The sequence below is a fragment of the Thunnus albacares genome, chromosome 15, assembly GCF_914725855.1.
Source record: "Thunnus albacares chromosome 15, fThuAlb1.1, whole genome shotgun sequence".
Lineage (NCBI taxonomy): Eukaryota > Metazoa > Chordata > Actinopteri > Scombriformes > Scombridae > Thunnus > Thunnus albacares.
Window position 1 is genome coordinate 3,277,103 of NC_058120.1, and position 19,307 is coordinate 3,296,409.

Below are 19,307 nucleotides of genomic sequence, written 5' to 3' on the forward strand. Positions count from 1 at the left end.
GTTTGCCTCGCGTCTCGGCAGGGGGTCTCCTTCTGAATATCATTATGTCCCCCTCGATTGGGGAGGACAACACATTTTTCTTTTCTGCCAATATTTATCTTCGGCTCCACTCACTCTCCGGAGGCCCACAAAAACGTTTTCATTGATTAAAGCTGGTGGAAGGCAGACTCCGCCGCCAGACGCCTCACCTCTTTTAATGTAAATTTATCAAAACGGGCCGTGGCAGGTGTCAAGGTTAGGAGTGGCAGCGTTTTGCTTTTCTTTAGGTAGAAGCCTGAGGAGGGAAAAGGATGGTTATTAGGATAAAATGAATGTATGGTTGTTTGACAGCCTCCACCTGAAAATACTCTGCTGCCACATTACCAAGAATCAAAATGCCAAAACTGCAAATGATTTCTGGTGTCAACAGTTTTGTTTTGGGATGTTTGTCAGTTCTGCGATTGCACACACATATATAAAGTACATGCTAACCCAGAGGGGACTGTCACCTTCAAGTACACAAATTAAACAGATCAATACAGGAATGTGTACCATGTGATTGCAATCTAAACTTAAATAATGACGATATTAAACCCAGTTTTTGACATGGGGTTTTAGAGGTGCATATTCACCTTACCAAAAAACAAAAAACATTCACAGTTTGTATTAGTGTGGACCCATATAGACATTTTTGGTAATGGGGCGAACTCTTGGGGCCTCAACACATGACATTTCAACCCTAAAACACATACACATTTAGAGTTAAAACACACACCTACACACCTACTACAGTGTAGTTAGCAGCAAGTATATCTTGAAATACCTTGAACAAAATTAAAAATGTAATTAAATGTAAAGCAAGTAAAGTGGATGGTTTGTGTATTGCCACAGCACACGTTGGTCAGTTGACATTTTTACAAACTTTCTTCAAACCCTCGCCCCCGCAACTATTCAGCAGTGTCATCTCTCCAGCTGTATAATTTCCTCCCACTGCGTCACTTCCTGTCAAGACTTGCGAGCTCCTTCATCATTTAACGAACAGACCAAGAGTCTCAATGAGAGCGCTGACATTTGGTCGCAGCTCCACATTCAGCAGCAGTTCGACAGCCTTTGTGAATGAGCCAGATTTGGATTTCACTGGGAGTATATGGAGCCTTAACTCGGCTGCTCCTCGCTTCCACTCCTGTCGTCTGTTTCCCAAAAGTTGGCACAGCCACAAGAGCCCTGCAGAAGCGATCCCCTCCTCCTCCTCACTCCCTATTTCCCCAGTAATGAATGGGCATGTGTCATTCCAACAAGCACGCCAACTCAAGAGAGGAAGAAGAGCAGTCTTCTTCCTCTTCTCCACTAATGAGTACCAGCAGTTTCTTGGCTTTTATCAAAGGAGAATGTCTGGAGCAACCAGTTAGCACAGGCAGCGATACATTCATCTTTGTCTATGCAACATGAGAGATAGTAATTCCTGAGGTGTACATAGAGATTTATTGGACCCAGAGGATGTTTACAAATGGTTTTGGTGACTCCCTGACCTTTTTTTCAAGGGATACTTGAGGTTAAGGTTAACTTGTCCATGAATTTTGTCACAGGTGTCCATGGTCCCCAGGATGAGTCCTCATGATTTTGTTGAATCCTGAACTTTTGCACCATCAGGCCAACATTTTCACATTTTACATAAGAAATATCAAAAGTCTAGTATGCAGATTAAGCATATTACTGACCTTGTGGGGTTGAACACTTTAATGACCTCATCATCTGGTAAAACTATAACACCTTGTCAACACTGGCAGCACTCCACTGTCTACACTGGATGTGTACAGTTATGGTTTGAACTTAGCAGTTTTTGGTGGCACTCACACCCCAGTACACAATTTATATAATATCTAATTATTTGACAAAAAGTAAAAGCTAAGGGACATAAAAAGTAATGAGAGAAGTTAACTACGACTTCCAAGATTCATGTATTCAAGACAGCATTTCTAAATCTAACTGTGTAAGCATTGCTATAAATGGTAAATTCCTTGATGTAAGCGTCTCTGACTAAACAAGAAAAAATGGCTTTAACATAAACTAACACGTCCTCAAAACTAAACGACAAAATATGTGATTGGCCAAGAACGAATACTCATCACATCATTTGTCTGAGCCTTACAAATCACTGTTGAAAAGTATTATGATATGGTTAGGGTTTGGTCTGCATTACTAGCTAATTAAATCTTAATTAAGATTATTGGACCTGCATCGTCATGGTTACAATAAAAAATCACATGGTTAGGGGAGGATTGTGGTCATAGTTTAAAAAAACAAAACAATGTTGACTTACTGTTAGTGAACAGTGATCTCTCGTGTTAGAGTCTGATGTTTTGTGTCCCATCCATTCACCCTGACCTCCTCCTTATTTGGACTTTGTCGCTCTAAACATAACGTTGTTTTGGGACACTTATCAAACTGACTAATTTTTTCAATCCCATAAACCCAAAGTATTTTTAAATTATCCAGAAGAAGACTCCTTTGTTTCTATGTTGGTGAACATCAAGGATATATTTTTAAACTTGAAAAAAGAATCATGGGGAAAATGTTTCTGGAACCAGCAGCTCTTCCAACTTTGCAATTCCACTGCAAATTAGTCACAATATTTGTTTCTCTAACAAAGTCAAATAGATGCACAAATATTGTCTTTACTGCTGAACTTTAGCAACCACATGTAAGGTTTGAAAGCATAACCGACCAGTTTCCAGTTCATCATCGGTCCAGAATATAGTCTGTTAGCTAGACAAGCTAAGCCAAGCTGTAAAAACTACTAGCTATCAGATGACGGGAGACTCTCGGTGAACTGCTATGACCTGTAAGGCAAGGGTCACATGACCACTGGTAGGGTACTTTCGATAGCCTTGCTAATTTGTTGACTTGTAGAAGACCGGAAACAGTGAAGAACTGAGCAACAAAAAATATAAAACTTTATACAGAAGTTATAACAAATTGTGAATTGAACATTGCAAGAATGGAATATAAAGACTATGATCATGAGAGATTTGTAGCAAGCTAACCTCCCGTCAAATATAACATTATATCCATTATGGATAATCATGCACAACATTTAAGGATCCTTTCACATTTTTTTGATGTGATTTTTTTTTAAAAAATATGTCCATCAGACCATTTTTTTCCAAATAAAAACTTGTAAAACAACATTGTCAACCCAACATTATAACAGCTCACACAGCCAATAGTGGTCAAAGTGGTAGTAAACAGTGTTAACAGATTAGCTCGCCTATTAGTCACGTGACCCTGGCCTTGCAGGTTGTAACGGTCCACCTCCCATCAGATAATCTGTCTCACTTTACCCATAAATCCTTGCATGTTGGGGTCATTTATTGTAGTTAGTTTATGTTCTAATTTCATAACAAACCACATTGCAGCTCAGTCTTTCAGGTTATTTGTTGCTAGTATTATTTGTACCATTGAAATGGCATTGTTGTCAGCTTGACAAAAAACAAGATGCGGTTTTTGCGTTAAGATGAAATTCAATGTTATGTTTTATAATGTTAAATGAATGAGTAGTAAGGGTGAAGTTGCTAAACATTACAGAACTGAAGACCAGGGTGTAGGTTTAGAGAACTCATGTAATAAATCAAAGGCCCTCACTGGTGCCCAAAGACAAATGTGTGTATGTGCGGTGGGAGGGGGACCAGAGGAGAAGCAGAGAGCACCCAGAGGACGCTGCGAGGGGCGGATCGGCCCCCGCCGGCCCCGGGCCTCAGGACGGATGGATGGAGGGATTGTGTTGACAAGGGGGAAAGACGAAGAGGAGGAGGAGGAGGAGAGGCAGCCACACATTCAGCAGGGAGGCTGAGAGCATTGGCCAGAAACTCATCAAACCGGTGGAAACACCTCCAACAGCCCAGCAACAGCAGGGCGTGTGTGTGTGTGTGTTTGTATGTTTGTGTGTGTGTGTGTGTGTGAGCTTGGAAAAGTCGGGGATGTTTGTGGGTGATGGATGGGAGCATTGAGGGAGGCTTCGTTCAACCATTGTTCATTAGTAAAGTACACAACTGTCCTGCCTAATTGCTCAGCCATAATGTCAGGCTGCGATGAATGATTACAACCAGCGCTGACCTATTCTTTACATCAGTGCTCAGGAAAACTTCACCTCATCATCCCCCAGAGGGACAAAGGATGAGACAACATACTGTGTGCATACTTCAACAGCCTAGTCTGTCTTTGAACACTGAGTTGCAGAAACACTTTTTATTCACAAAATTTGAGTTATTTAATGTTTCATTGATCCTTATGTGGATGTGTGGCTTCACCTGACATACAGTATGATAATAACATTAGAGGGAAATTACAGTTTATTACAATGGCTTTTGTTTTTACATAGCTCTGGCATCAGTTCTTTGTGATAAAAGGGCTGCTGAGATCTTGGATTCTTTTTCTTTTTTTTTTTTTTTTACGTCAAACTAACTATGGTATGGGGATTAAGGTTAGGGAAAGATTGTGGTTCTAGTTAAGAGAGTACTCCTCTGATTTAGCATTGCACTCGTAGCAGAACCCGAGATACTGTCTTTTTTATTCCACACATTTTTGTCTTTGTTGGCAAAACATGTCGCCAGTGGCAGTCCGGACTCCTACTGGTTGATGCATACCGCATGACTGCAACGTCCCCAGGTTCAGTTCCGTTGTTCATTGCCTTCTCTCTATCTGCCTTCCCATTGGTATCAAATAAAGGCAAATTGCAGAAAAAATCTTCAAAAAAACAAACAAAAAACCCTTGCCACCTAAATTACTACAATGCAACTAGATCATCAACACTTCAGTTGGAGATCCGGGAGAGTCCCCAAGAAGAATGCCAGGCTTTGAACCCAATTTGACTCAACTGTGTAATTGCAACTTCTGGGTCCGCACACAATCATGGGAAAAGGAGCAGCTCTAACAGTGGATACATTATTTGAGCGTCACATTCCCCGCAAAATGACTCGTTTCACTATCAGAATTTGATCCATTTGATCCAATGACATTTGGAAAGTCCAGAAAAGCCGCACCATTATTATAATTTTATCCCCATTCACATTAGCAGAGGGCTAAACCAGAACTTAGTCGACTCGGTCAGCAGAAATCTCTAGTGAGCTAGAGCTCTAGTGAGTGATGCTCTATGGGTGCTGGGGCACGTAGAGCATATTCAGTATGCATGCAATTATTTCTTTCTTTACAGCAGTAATTGGCTTTTTGGCTTCATGCGCCACTGAGCAACTTTCATAAGAATGAATGGAGCCACGCCTCCAATGCTGTATCCAATTCCTATTATAAATCTATGGATTCGGGTGTGTTATGCTAGTAGCGGCTAATGTAGTCTGGAGCTGCTAGCCTCCAGCAGAGATGACAGACTTCTTTCTAATCGCACAACCCCAGATTTTTTTTTCATTTTCAAACTCGTAGTCTTAAACCCCAACCGACACCTACTCAAGTGACATCACTTGAGGCCAAACAGCTCCCTCTGAAGACACAAAAGGCGTTATACTACTTTTTTCACGTATACAGCAGTAACACACTTTGATATGTAAGATCGGTGTAGCTCAGGGCGGCTGTGGCTCAGGATGTAGAGCGGGTTGTCCACTAATCAGAAGATTGGCTGATTCCCGCCTCCTCCAGTCAGCATGTCCAAGTGTCATTGGGCAAGATACTGAACCCCAAATTGCTCCTGATGGCTGTTCCATCAGTGTGTGAATGATTAGATTCCTCTGATGGGCAGGTTGGAACCTTGCATGGTAGCCCCTGTACCCATTCAGTGTATGATTGTGTGTGTGAATGGGTGAATGTGACTCGTAGTGTCAAAAGTGCTTTGAGTGGTCAAAAGACTAGAAAGGTGCTATACAAGCACAGTCCATCTACCATTCCCATTCAATGAAAATTGCAGGTCTGGGACAAGAGGTGAACTTTAGTCTCTTGCATGAAAGTTTGAAATCTCAGCCCATCCACCAACCCGACCTTCACACCTTCCACTGAATGTAAATCACAAGGCACAGAATCGTCTAATATTGACATAATTTGTTAGGATTACTTGGATTGCAACAACATGATGATCAGACAAGTTGTAAACAAACCAAACTAACAGTTCAACCGAATTAGCTTTCACTTTATTAGGAGGTCAAACCGAAAGAGGACGCATCCATCATGTCTTGTAAGTTGTGTTCTCTATTCTGCATACTTTAGAGATCATTTATGATGATTAATCTCGCAGCAGCATTTTAAACTCTCCCACAGCCCCCTGGAACACTGATTGGATGGTTTACCTTCTGAATTCCCTTGTACTTGCTTTTTTGCAACTTAAATACAAACAAATTGATAACAGTATTTTTTCGATATATCCATTATGACAAAATCAGTGACAAATGAGATGGGATTAAATTAAAATTTGAAGTCAATTGTCAATAAATATAAGCATGTATATACATTCACAAGTGGATTTCACACTTCAGCGACACAAGCTGTTATGGCAAAAAATAGACCTGATGTGTAAATATATCGTCTCAGCCGGAGCTGGAATGTAACACAGCCGTGCCCAGTGGACTTATGTCTAGTTCAGTCAGAAAAGTGCTGAGGAAGAGCTTAGATTTTGCACTAGTTTCACTAGTAGTTCACTAGTCCAAAACTCTTTGTCTGAGTACATGTTTTAATTTTAACAACAGTGTACAACTTTGCTTGACTTCTTTCCACATTTCAGCTGAAACATACATTAAAATGACACTTAATGAGAAGTCACATACTTGTTTTGTATTTGAATACTTGTTTTCATTATCATACTGTAATATTACAGCCTTTAATTCTGCTGTAATTTCAGCATTCTGTTGTTAGGAATTGCCTGATTGAAACTAGGATTTACGTGATTGCGTCATGGCAGTACATTTTTAGATTCTGCTAAAAGCGTAAAAGTAAATATGCTTTTTTCTGCATTTTGTGCGTGTTGGTGTGTACGTGCTGATATTCATGCCTTGCCCTCACTCCTTCCTAACTATGATAAAGTAGCCTCAGTCCTGTCATGGCCGCTGCCCTACTCCCACTGCCCAGGCATCTGCCTCCTCTGCCTCTGCCATCAGGACTGGATCAGGTTCAGATCGCCCGGGCTGCAGGGAAGGTTGGAGGGGTGGTGGGGGGTGGGGAGGCACCAATGAGCGGGGCTTGGGTTTGGGCTTGAAACCAGTCCTGTGGCCACTTTGGCTGGAGGAGAGGGAGGTTGGGAGGCGGCCATGCCCACATGGGTTATGATGGAGGAGGTCGAGGAGGAGGCGGAGGCTGCGGATGAAGGCAAGGAGCTGAAACATCAGGTGAAGTTGAGGGTGCAGAGGGGTGAGGGGGGGGGTTGAGCCATGTTGGCGGCGCCACATGCTGCTGTCTGCTTCCACACACACACACACACACACACACACACACACACACATAAAGAGAAAAAAAAAATCACACACACCTCCCACTCTGGCTTGGGGGCAGTGGAGTGTCATCTGGGAGGGTGTGTGGATTGTGTGTGTATGTGTGTTTGTGTGTGTGTGTGTGTGTGTGTGTGTGTGTGTGTGTGTGTGTGGGAGGGGGGTTTATGTACGGGTGCACTGGGTGTGAATCTCAGATCCCACGGAGGGAAGGCAGAGATCTCCCCTGCTAAATCCACTCGTCTGATCTCATCTGTCAATCACTGGATCTTTCACAAGTAATGTCTTGGTGGGGAGGGGGTGTTAGTCATGAGAGTGATGGAACAGATATTGTCACATCCAGCACAGCAGATCAGGTCTATTCTGCCTGCTTACAACTCAGTTTGATACCCTGCGGCCTTCAGACCAGAGCAGGAAGTACTGGATCAATACAGGCTATGAAATAACTACATCTGCCACACAAATGGCTGTATATTCTAAACATGTTTGTACTCACAGATTTGAGCTTAACTTGTAACAATTTAGGGACTGTACAAAAATGGTTTGGTGGGGAGGAGGGGTCGGAAAAATGGGAGGGTATTGTAATTCTTCTTTTGGCTACAGGAAGGCTTATCTGACTTATTTAAAGAGCAGAGGGAGGGTCTATCATCTGTTTTTTTACTTACCCCAAATTTTTATTTTATTTCAGCCTTCACTTGCAATATTGCTAATAGTCACACAAATAGTCATATCTAATTAGGTAGTGTCCCCCCAGACCCACTATGTCAAATTTTGAGAAACATGGAACAATCTTCTCACTATTTAGTTATTAGTGAAACGTGTGAAAATGATTCCATGAATATATTATGGGTTAAAATGCCTTTTTTATAGATTTATGATTGCATGAGTTATACTAATTCAACACTGTTATATATTATTTTGGATAATGGAGGATCTAGCAGAGGGTCCAAAGAAAATATTTATAATGCTATGGAGGGCTTTTCTTTTAAAGTAAAACAAGGTTCAGCCCCCATTCACACACCAGTACTTTACATACAGTCCTTCAAGAACTTTTGTCAGATTCCGAATGTTCACAGGTAAAAACTGAATTTATGGGATCAGTCGTAAACTGACACAGAACAATAAAATTAAAAACGTGTCAAAATGGTTCTTGCTTAACACCAAAAATAGCCCAGTAATTTAGTTCTAATGTACTTCGTAACACTTCTGGCTTGTAACCCCTTAAAACAAAGCTAAGAACTGAACTTTCAATCCCTTTTCTGTCATGGTTCTGTCCCAGTCTGGCTGTGTTCCTCCACCAGTCCACCAGATGCCCTCAGACATTCCCCCTGTTTGTTTAGACTGGACTAAGGGGGAGAAGGACAGAGGGGTGTACTGCGAAGCAAGGTCAACATAGCCAGGCTTTCTTTCAGTAAGCTGGCTCAACAAACCCTAAACTCGCAATCAGAGATAATCACGATGGTGGTTATGATCTTTCTTCCTAGGCTTTCTGCTTCAAGCTCTGTGCGCGTTCCCATAACAAGGGGCGTTTGACGCATCATTTTAGTCTTTGTCTGCATGAAATGGATAGATCACGTGCCGCCTACTTTAGTCAAGAAGAACAAGTGACTATAATGGAGGGTTATGAGCAATATAAAACAATTATCACAGCAAAAAGCTACACAGTTGCTGTAAATAAGGTGAGAGAGGAATGCTGGCAGAAAATTGCTGATGGTGTTAATTTGATATTTTCTCGTAGTCCTATGTCCGTCTTTTAAAGTGAGCCTTACCAAGAACACGCCAATCTAGGTAAATCATGAACACAGTACAACACCAATATCACTGAAAAGTCTATCCCAGTGATCTCTGTTGCTTGATGAACACTTCAATGTCCTGTCAACTAATACTATTTATACAGGTAGGAGTAGACAATGTGAGGGCCTTATACAAAAGGAACCTGGAGCTGGACAACATTAAAAAAGAACTAGAGATCAAAAAGCTCAAATTGGAAATTGAGCAACTGGAGAAGGTATTGCAGTAAATGGTACTTAGAATTTTATTGGTTAAGCATGATTGACATTGTATACTTATGACTCTTTCTTCCGAGCAAAGACAGAACAACTAAACAAAAATGTGAAACACATCCTGTGATTGGTGTATTCTTTTTTTCAAGGTTCAACTTGTCAACTTAACTTGTCGTACAACAGGGTTGCAAAATGAAATGACAGTTGTAGCTCCTTCATGCTACACACATAGAACACAGGCTACAGTATTTACAGATAATTAAATTTGGAATAAAACAGAATCAGAATGATATATGAAATAAAATATCGCTTTTGTTTTCTTTTACATAAAAAACTGATTAGTAATGGCCTGTCTAATGGCTGCTCCAGTGGGGTGATCCAGGGTAATGGGGTCCACGATGTCAGGTGCCATCAATGGCACATGAGGGTCCCTCACCTTTCGGATGGTGGCGATGTTTTGGAGCACCACGCATGCTGTTATGATCTGGCAGGCCCACTTGGGAGAGACCCTCAGACCACGGAGACAGTTAAAACGGGACTTGATGACCCCAAAGGTCATCTCAATCCTGACCCGGCATTTACTGAGGGCCACATTAAAGCTCCTCTCTGGTGGTGTCTGTGGGTCAGGATAGGGGGTCATCAAGAACCGTGTGCAAGAGTATCCTCTGTCCCCCAGCAGCAGTCCATCATAGTGCCCTGTTAATAAAAGGAGAGGAACTTACTTGAACAGTGCCACAATTAAACAAGCAATAGCATTAATTGTATATATTTGCCATACCTGCTCAAACCGATGACCCAGTGATGACTCCCGGAAAATGCCAATCACCTTACAAAAATGAGTACCAAGTAGTTTACCTGGAAATTGATACTATGAAAGGACTTTTGTCGACAAAGTCGCCCTCATGTTCCCCCGAGGCTCCACTGATGGGTATGTGGGTGCAATCAACACTTATCACCCTAGGGAATCCTATGAAGGAATTAGATTTATATATATTATTTCACATGCAAGTATGCATCATACTGATTGTTAATATTCTGAACTATTAATGTATGTTACCTGCGATTTTATAGAAGGCTTCTTTTATAGCCATTGTGGGCAAATGGCCGGGGAACACTACAAACATATTCAGTAGTTCAGTGAGAGCAAGTACAACCTTGAGAATAACGCGGCATACAGTATTCTTGCTCAGATTTTCTGCATCACCAACTGAATGCATGTAGGTTCCTGTGGCAAAAAAACGCAACGATATGCACACAAGTTGTGCTACTGTGAGCGCACGGCTTCTTTTTGTGGAGTTACTGGCTCCAGCAGTTTGCATAAATAACGTATTCATTCAGCTGAGAATCTGTAGCGTTCATAGAGAATGACATCAGGAAATGATAACGGATCACTCCAGTCTCTAAAGACTCTCTCCGAAGAGAACCTTGCACAATTATTGCACCAAGGTCCACAGGATTTTCCAAAAACGGTGATGCCATTTTCAAAAGAGGTGGTTAGTGAAAGGGCAGCGTTTTTTATAGCTGATTTAAGCCAAAACTTGGAACATAACCTGCTCCGGACCAGGCTAAGTTTGCCGCATCAGTTACTATGGTGATCTAACCAGGTTAAAAGAGAGCCATCTTCATGACATTGAAAACCTTGGCTTAAGGCTCAACTGCCTGCCTGTCTGCTATGGTAGCACAGTTGCTCAAAACTGAACGTGAGTCATTGTCTCGAACGAAAGCGTCAGTGAGTGACTCGAGTCGAGACAGCCTGGCAGCTACTCACTGAACGAGATCAAATGAATCGTTCTCTCGAACTCGGACGTATGAGTGAACGAGAAGCGACTTAATCGGTTGCAAATTCTATGTAAGGACCACTTGAGACACTGTTGCTTGCTTTATTGACTCTCAGAGAAAATAAGTGCAAAAGTGAACTGAAACTCAGAGCAACAGTTGTCTTTCAGTCCAATTTATGTTGTTACGTGCGGTCTTAATATGCAGGTCACGCTGCTTGACAGATTTATTGGTTCATGTTTATGTCAACAGCAATTTATGTTTCTAGTCTTTATGGCAAAGGTTCCTAGGTTGGCAATGTAATGCTGAAGTTTATTAGCTGTGTTTGCTTACTATGACTTGTGTACTTATTCAAGTTATATTTATGTAATTCTGAGACAGTTTGATTGATGGTTTATATATGAAGACAACTTAATTGTACTCATGAAGTTCTGTTTTAGATTTGTCCTCAGCCCAGGGCAGCTATTGACTTTTTTGTGTTTTTTCTTGTTTTCCTCAGCCTGCTTTTCCCTCCACACCTGCCCTGCATTCAGCCTCGTTAGCCCTGCCCGTTCCCCCAGTGTTTCCCCAGCCTATCAGCTTCTTTCCCTTCCTCCTGTTTCATCTCCTCCTTCCCCTCACTTGAGTTTCTCCGCCCATCTCCCCACCTGCACCTCATCTCCTCGTTAGTTCAGTTAGTATTTTAGTCCTGTTTTCACTTCAGTCTTTGTTGGATCCTTTTGTTCTGTTTGCTTCAGTTTTGCTTCGCCTGCATTTCCAGAATAAAGAAGTTATTCTTCATTCTTGTTCTGCCTACAGTCTCCTGCGTTTGGCTCCACCTGCTCTGCTCCACTTCACATTTTCATCAGTTGCATAAGACTAGTACTAAGTGTGTTTTTTTAAAGTACTTTCTAGAGGCCTGAAGAAGTAAAATTATCTGGTATTTTATGAGAATAGTGGCAAAGATTAGAGGAAAGGTTGAAAAATCAATATAACCTTGTGGAGCCTTTTCTGCTTTGCTCTCCTCTTTACCATGTCATGACCCTCAAATTGATCTTGTGACCTCCAGGTTTGGAACCAATAGTCTACTTTATAGGCCTGTGATGCCACATGGAGAAAATAAGTCACTATATTTAGCATATGTGAATATTATGCTTGCCAGAACACATTTGAGTTCTTAAGTGCCTGATGTTGATGTCTGATATGTGCAGTGATGTTCTCTGTGCAGGAGGGGTCTGTTCACTCACTGATGAGTGTTCATTTCAGGTTTTTTGGAACCATTATGTTCCCATTACATGAATACTACGTCTTACAGCTGACAGATTTTTCTTGGTTACTAATTTTACATCAAGCAGTTTCAATTTACACATTTTAATGTGGATTCAGCAGCACTGGTTCCCATCTGCCAGAATGTGGACATGTTGGACAACATGTCCTTTTCTGCTGCTGCTGCTGCCGCAGTGCATAGCTACACCTCCACCCCAGCATCCACCTGTAGGCTCTGAATCTACCTTCCCTCGGTTGAGAGTTATTTTGTCACTCCCTGCTGTGCTGAGCTTGGTGTTTCATTAAGGGGAGTGATGAGGTCAGAGTCTAGATACCGGGTCTCAGAGTTGATGTCTGATATTTGTTGCTGCCAAATTGGTTTGTCTGAAGGTAAAGTTAAGGTTCATGTTTTTTATTGGACGGTTAACAGCGCTGCCTCTCTGTTATTTCCGCTCTTTACATGGACATTACACCTCAATGAAAACGAATGCATATACAGTACAGACATGAAAACAAACCGAGACAGTGCAGTGTATGATATTAGGTTCATTTTTATTGTAAATATACGTTACAATGAAGATAACAGGTGCACAGTGGTGAAGTTTAATGACATAACTGGCTGCAACTTGCCAAGTTCAACCTCTGCACTGAGAGAGATCACTAGGTAGTACAGTAAACATTAAGGAATAAATCATCAAAAAGAAGTGAAAATAGTCTTAAAGCATCCTGTGTGAGGGTCCTGCCCTCTGCTTCTGCTTCTTATACAAGCTGATACAACCATAAAGAGCCGCTGACAGACACCTCCACCCCTCTGTTTACTGTAGCTGTACGCACGCTGCTGAATTGTTTCACATTGTATTGCTGTTGAACGTCTGCCTGTGTTTTCCAGTTGATTAATGCAGATGGAACTTGGCTGAGTTCATGGCTGCTACCTCTGTCAGAGTAATGACGCTACATCTTTACACACACAAACACATGCATGCACACACAGGCGCACACACAGGCACACACACACACACCTCTGAGGAGTGTCCCGCAATGCATCACTGTGAACATTAGTGATGATGGAACACAAGCAAACAGGGATTTGCGACACACACACACACACACACACACACAGGGCTCCAGTGTGAGTGTTGTAGGAAGGGGAGGGTGGGGGTAATGGTGGTGGGGGGGGGGTTCAGAAGGGTGTGGGGGGGGCAGTTCTCTTCATTTCTAGGTGATTCACGTTTGAAGTGGGCTTGCAAAATTGCTTTATGGAAAGTGGCGAGCGGCTCGGCGGGAACATTAGGAGGGAAGCAGCGGGGAGGCCGGCGTTTCATTAGGGAGCTCTACTCCGCCTTTATTACCCGGATTTGGAGTTTTATGGTTATCATTATTTGCGATAGAATTATTATTCGCATATATCTGCTAGTCAGCTGTTTGGGTTGGGGACACGGTGGCGGTGTGAATGTATCCATGAGCAGCTTCTCAGGTGATCTGTACAAGGTTAGCCATTTTTCCTCCTCTGTGTGATATGTGTGTGTGTGTGTGTTTGTGAGCTCAGGCTGTAGTCATGCTGTCAGCTGGTCCGTCGGCCTCGGCGGGTAACGTCTCAGAGGTTTCCGTGGCGAGGCCGGAGACGCTGGCATTGGCGAGGCACCGCTGGTTGATCTCTGAGAGAAGCCTCGTCTGGGTCTCCATCAGAAACTCATCCTGTTGATCACACACACAACAACACAACCATCAAAACAGAGGCATCAGGATTAGTGAAATGCCAAAGTTAATTCACCCTTACTGTCCTTGACTTGTGTAATTTCTTTCACAAAAGAGTTCACATGACTAGGCATATATTTCTTGATAGTGCAGCTGTTGTCAGGGTACCATAGCAACAACTATTTAACTATCTCTGTCATGTCTGGATGGTTAAAATCTGAGATTAGCTGATTATAGAGTCATTAATTCTAGCCAAGAGACATAGCAGACTACATGTTGGACCCCGACCAATCATCCATCTTTCATGACTTGCATAGTTGATCAGAAAGGAGTTGTCAGAGATGGACTTCAAAGTTCCACCTGCAGCACCATCATCATCATCATCATCCCTTCCTTCCTCCGCCATGTTTACAGCAGTGTGTAAAAGTGTGCCCTGAGCTCGTAGAGTCATCGTAACAGAACACGTTGTAGAAGTTCAAAGTCAACAAATTCTGCCTCGCTAGTGTTTTTTTTGTCAGGACGCTGTGAGGTGTCTCAGATGCTGTGCTGGCTGTCTTCCACTGCGACACACTATACTGGATAAAATAACCAATTGTTACGCCCAACGCTCAATTTTGTTCCCAATGTCCCATGTCTGTCTGCCTGAGCCAATATCGGGTTGATATTATGTAGTCTGATCCTGGTAATAACTGGCTTTGTGGACAAATTTATGTCAAAGATTGGATTCTTGAAGAAAATGCGTCAAAATGAGTCATTGCACTCACATCACATCATGTCATTACAACAAAGTCTAATGGGGCAAGAAACACAAGCAGTCAGATCATGAGACAGGCTGTAAGAAAGCCATTTATCCAGTTATCTAAACCACTTTATTTGGAGGTGAAACTGACATATCAGCACCAATATTTTAATAAGTGATCGGGTATCAGCCAGACGGGACCGATCCACAGAAAATACAGATTCTTCATCAGCTTTTTGACAAAACATTGTGCTTCTGCCATCAGTTACATTCATTCAGCCACTGCTCAGTTTTTCATTTCATGTTACATTACATGAAAATGACTACAATAATGTTCACACAGTGTGATACACAGTTTTTAAAATTGGGAAGAAGAGGACACCAGTATCAGACTGGTACTCGCTACTGGTAGATACTCTGAGTTGTATTAGATTGTTAGTATTGTTAGTAGATTAGATTGTAAGTATTAGAATAGGTGTCAGGAGAGAAGTCAGACCTGTGCTTCCTGTCTGATGGTCTGACTGCTTGTTCATTAACTTGGAAAATAAAATAGCCAGTAAATGTTTTGTTCACAGTAATCCATTGATTGAAAATCTTTGTTAGCAGCCCCCAGAAGCTGCATTGTTCATGACACCCCGTATTATAAAAGTGTTGGACAGAACACACAACATACTGACATTATGACATACAGTATTGTTAGAGCTTTAGCAAAAGTTAGGTTTTGTCTTGAAGATGGGGTCAGAGGAAAAAGTCATGGGCTCATTCAAATGGAAAGACTGAGTGCATGGATGTGTTCAGCTACCTTCATTACAATCAGATCATCAGATTATGAGACATCTTGTTTGCTAAATTAACATTTTAGTCCTTATAGTGGCTCTGGAGGGAAGTTAATGGAGTGTCCAAAATGGAAAGTGTTAGTAATCATCCTCTGGGGAGCATGAATATCCACTAATGTCAGACTGCTGATGGTGTAGAAAGTCTCCCTTGTGATCTTCTTACATATCAGATCTCATCAATATGTGAAGCTTTGTGATTAAATGTCGTAATATACCTTCATGGTTCCCACTTTGCCTCAACCTGTTTTATCTGCTCCTCTTCAGTTGGTGATTTCCTACATTTCCCAAGATTCCTTTTTGAAAATCTCAACAGAATGTGCCTTAGTTTGCTGCATTTGCTTGTGTGGGTTGTATACTGTATGTACCTTCAGTTATCAGTGGACATAAGAAAAAAAGTGAATTGTGCCACTAAATGTGAACAGAAAGAAAGAAGAAGAGAGGAGAAATGGCAGACTCAGAGAAAACTGGAAAAAGAAACAAATGAAAGAGTGGAGAGTAAAAAGGACAGAGCAGATGACAGGCTGACTGCTAGCTAGCTGCCGGCCACCAGAATCACTGATGCGCTTTCCTGCCTCATAAATTATCGCTGTGACGGCAGGTATGATTCTGTCAGAAAGCCCAGCATCCCAAAAACCAGCAGCAGCAGGTCTGGACAGTAGCTTGAGCCGCTTTCTCCTTCGTCAACACTCTGCTTTATCCTCTTTATCCTCTTAAACACATGGAAATAGATGATGCAAGACCAGCATTTAATCACACCTGGAGTTCAGTTAATTTGGTCCGGCCTGCGGAAAAAGTGATACATTGTTGCCTTTCAGTTCTGGTGCAGTTTGTGTTCACACTGACTTTTTACAACTGTACCAAGAGCTGTAAACTTGAAGTCATGTGGACTGACATGTAACTCATTCATTGGACAATTTTAGTGATGTCATCCTGCATCATCAGCAGCATTAGGTAAAGCCATGTGGACAAATCAAATTGTATTGACTGATAGCAAGTTATGAAGCAATATACTGTACTATATGTGTATATTTATCTCATCTGGTGTCACAAATTATGAGCATTGTTAGTCGAACCTGCAATACAACTTGTTTGTGTATTGATGACCAGGTAGACCTTGATATTACTAGAGGCAGAGGGGTAGCTACATTTCCCTACTTTGAACTAGCAAAAGATGGAGTAGCAAAAGACATCTCAATTACACCTCTTTTTCACCTTTTGATAATTTGCATAAATGTACATTTTTTCTTATATAGATCACTTGTGATTAACTTAACTTGTTTAATAATTGTGGTTTAACTTTTGCATTCATGCTAAAATCACATCTACTATCATAAAATGCAGCGGTTGGTCTTCTTTGGTTGACAGCATTCATGCAGCCTAAACAAACCACACTAAGGGCGCAAGTTTGAGCTAAATGGCTCCTGTAGCCACGTCTGCTTTGCATGCTGGGATGCGGATGAGCAAAATCAACAACTGACATCAGCTTGTTGTGCATGCCCATAAACGCCCATCCATTCCATGGACTTGGTTGCTTAGATTGTTAAGGTTTTTCTGTATGTTGTTTGCGTTGTCCACCCTCATGTTTCAGATCGGATTCGGGCTCGGACATGTGCTGATGTATTTGAGAAGTTGACATTTTGAGTAAAGAATGAGGAAAAAGTAGTGAAATCCTACTACTATAGTTTGTTTCATGGTTTGTTGACATAGCGTCCTGAGTAGCCGAGCTGAGTAGAGTTCTGTAGAAGGCCAATCAGAACAGAGTGGGCACCTCTGGAAGGGGGCCTTAAAGAGACAGGAGCTAAAACAGCCTGTTTCAGACAGAGGCTGAACTGAGGGGTTGTGTAAAGGGTCAGTATGAGTTAAATAATAAGTTTTTAACTGTAAGTCATGGGATTTACAGATATTCCAGTAGAGCCCTAGCTTAAAAGACAGACCTGGAAATGTGTAGAATATATCCCCTTTAAGTCTTAATATATCTTCGTAATGGAATAATGATGACGCACAGCGGAAGCAAAACTACAACTTCTCACTATTCACTCAAGATAGTTGGGTTTCTTAGAGAGCCATCAAGTGTCTGTTAGAGGAACTGCAGTTGAAGATACATCAGCTTTGACCTTATAAGTTAGCTAGTACTTACCTGTTTAACTTTAGCTAGTAGTTAGCCTGGTAGTTCAACCAGACTAACAAGCAAACAAACATTCCATCAACTAGGATCACAAATGCACACACAAATGCAGACATTATAGGAAAAGTTGAAGAAGACACTTTTAAACTCTTTAAACTTTTAGAAGCTTGTTGGAACTATATTCATTTCACATCTTCTTTGTTCCCAACCTTTTTTCTTTACCCTTAAAATAAAGTCATATCCATGTGTGACTCCTGGTTACAGATGTATTGTCTGTGAATCATGAGCAGTTTTAACAAGTGAGTGATGTTTCCTTCTCAAGCTTTTTAATTTAAATATTTTTCATTGCATGATTGAAAAATGAGTAAGAAAAAAACCCAAACATAATATTGTCATCTGGTGATCCTCCAGATCTATGGAAGCATTGCTATATCTCCTTTCCATCATTAAACACTGACCATTTCTTACCCATACTTTACTACAATAGTTTATTTTGAAACACCCCAGCTGCCTTGAAAGTGAACCTTTTCCTTAATAAAAGACAAACTCAACTATCCAAGCTACAGTGTGAGTCCTGATCTGTTTTTTCTCCTCCCTCCCTCCTTTTTTCTCTTCACCTCCTCCTCCTCCCTCCTCCCTCCTCCCTCCTCCCTTCCATGGTGGCGGTCTGCAGCAGAGCAGTTAATAAAGAGATTGATTATCAGCCTGTCAGGAAGTGACAGTTGGACAGGGCTGCTCTGCGTGAATGACAGAGGGCACGCTCACCACGCAGCAGCCCGCCTGACACACACACGCACACACACACACACACACACACACACACACACCCAGATGCCTTTGCCAACACCGGGGGTAGGTGAGGTGGAGGAGGAGGATGTGTGGGGGGGGAGGGCTGGATGGGTGAGAGGTGGGCATGTGGAGAACAGCAATGCAACCTTCTGCTGATGGAAGAGGCTCGTGTTTGTGTGTGTGTGTTTGTTTGTGTGTGTTTTTGGTGATAGTGGTGGTGGTGGGGGGGTTCAGAGTTCAAAGCCACTTATGGGAGGCTGATTAGGGTTTAAATACGTGTACATACACATGACAATGAGCACATACGCAGTGAAAATGTTCACATCCCTCCACCTTCACACACAGCAGGATATATGCTATTTGTATGTGTGTGTGGGTATCTGAGTGTGTGCATATAAAATAATTGTGCATTTCACCAATACTAGCAGTAACCCAGGGCCAACTACAATTGATAGTAATAACTGCATCTTCGTCTTCCTCTTTGAAAGGACAACACTGTAGAGCTATGTAGGTGCAGGTTGAGCTCTGAATCTAAGCCTTCGTGTTACACTGAAACAAATTCCGAGCACACTGAAAAATATTTAACATGCACACACTCACGCACTCAGACACACTCATGCACTCGTGCACAGGGGGCTGGAAGTCAGTTCACTGCAACAGGAAGGTCGGGATTTAAAGCTCAACCTGCCTTCCTGTTACAGT

General features: G+C 41.9%; 1 protein-coding gene and 1 pseudogene across 1 annotated transcript in view; both read right to left on the reverse strand.

Annotated features, from left to right (window-relative positions):
• Nucleotides 1-9,418: 9,418 nt before the first annotated feature.
• Nucleotides 9,419-10,879, reverse strand: LOC122998967 (annotated as a pseudogene).
• Nucleotides 10,880-13,963: 3,084 nt separating this feature from the next.
• The window catches only part of si:dkey-288a3.2 (protein phosphatase 1 regulatory subunit 37), a 66,349-nt gene continuing 61,005 nt past the window's right edge, over nucleotides 13,964-19,307 (reverse strand). Inside the window, exon 11 of the mRNA XM_044375447.1 lies at nucleotides 13,964-14,116. Within this exon, the coding sequence (XP_044231382.1) occupies nucleotides 13,964-14,116 (153 nt within the window). The remainder of the gene's footprint in view (nucleotides 14,117-19,307) is intronic.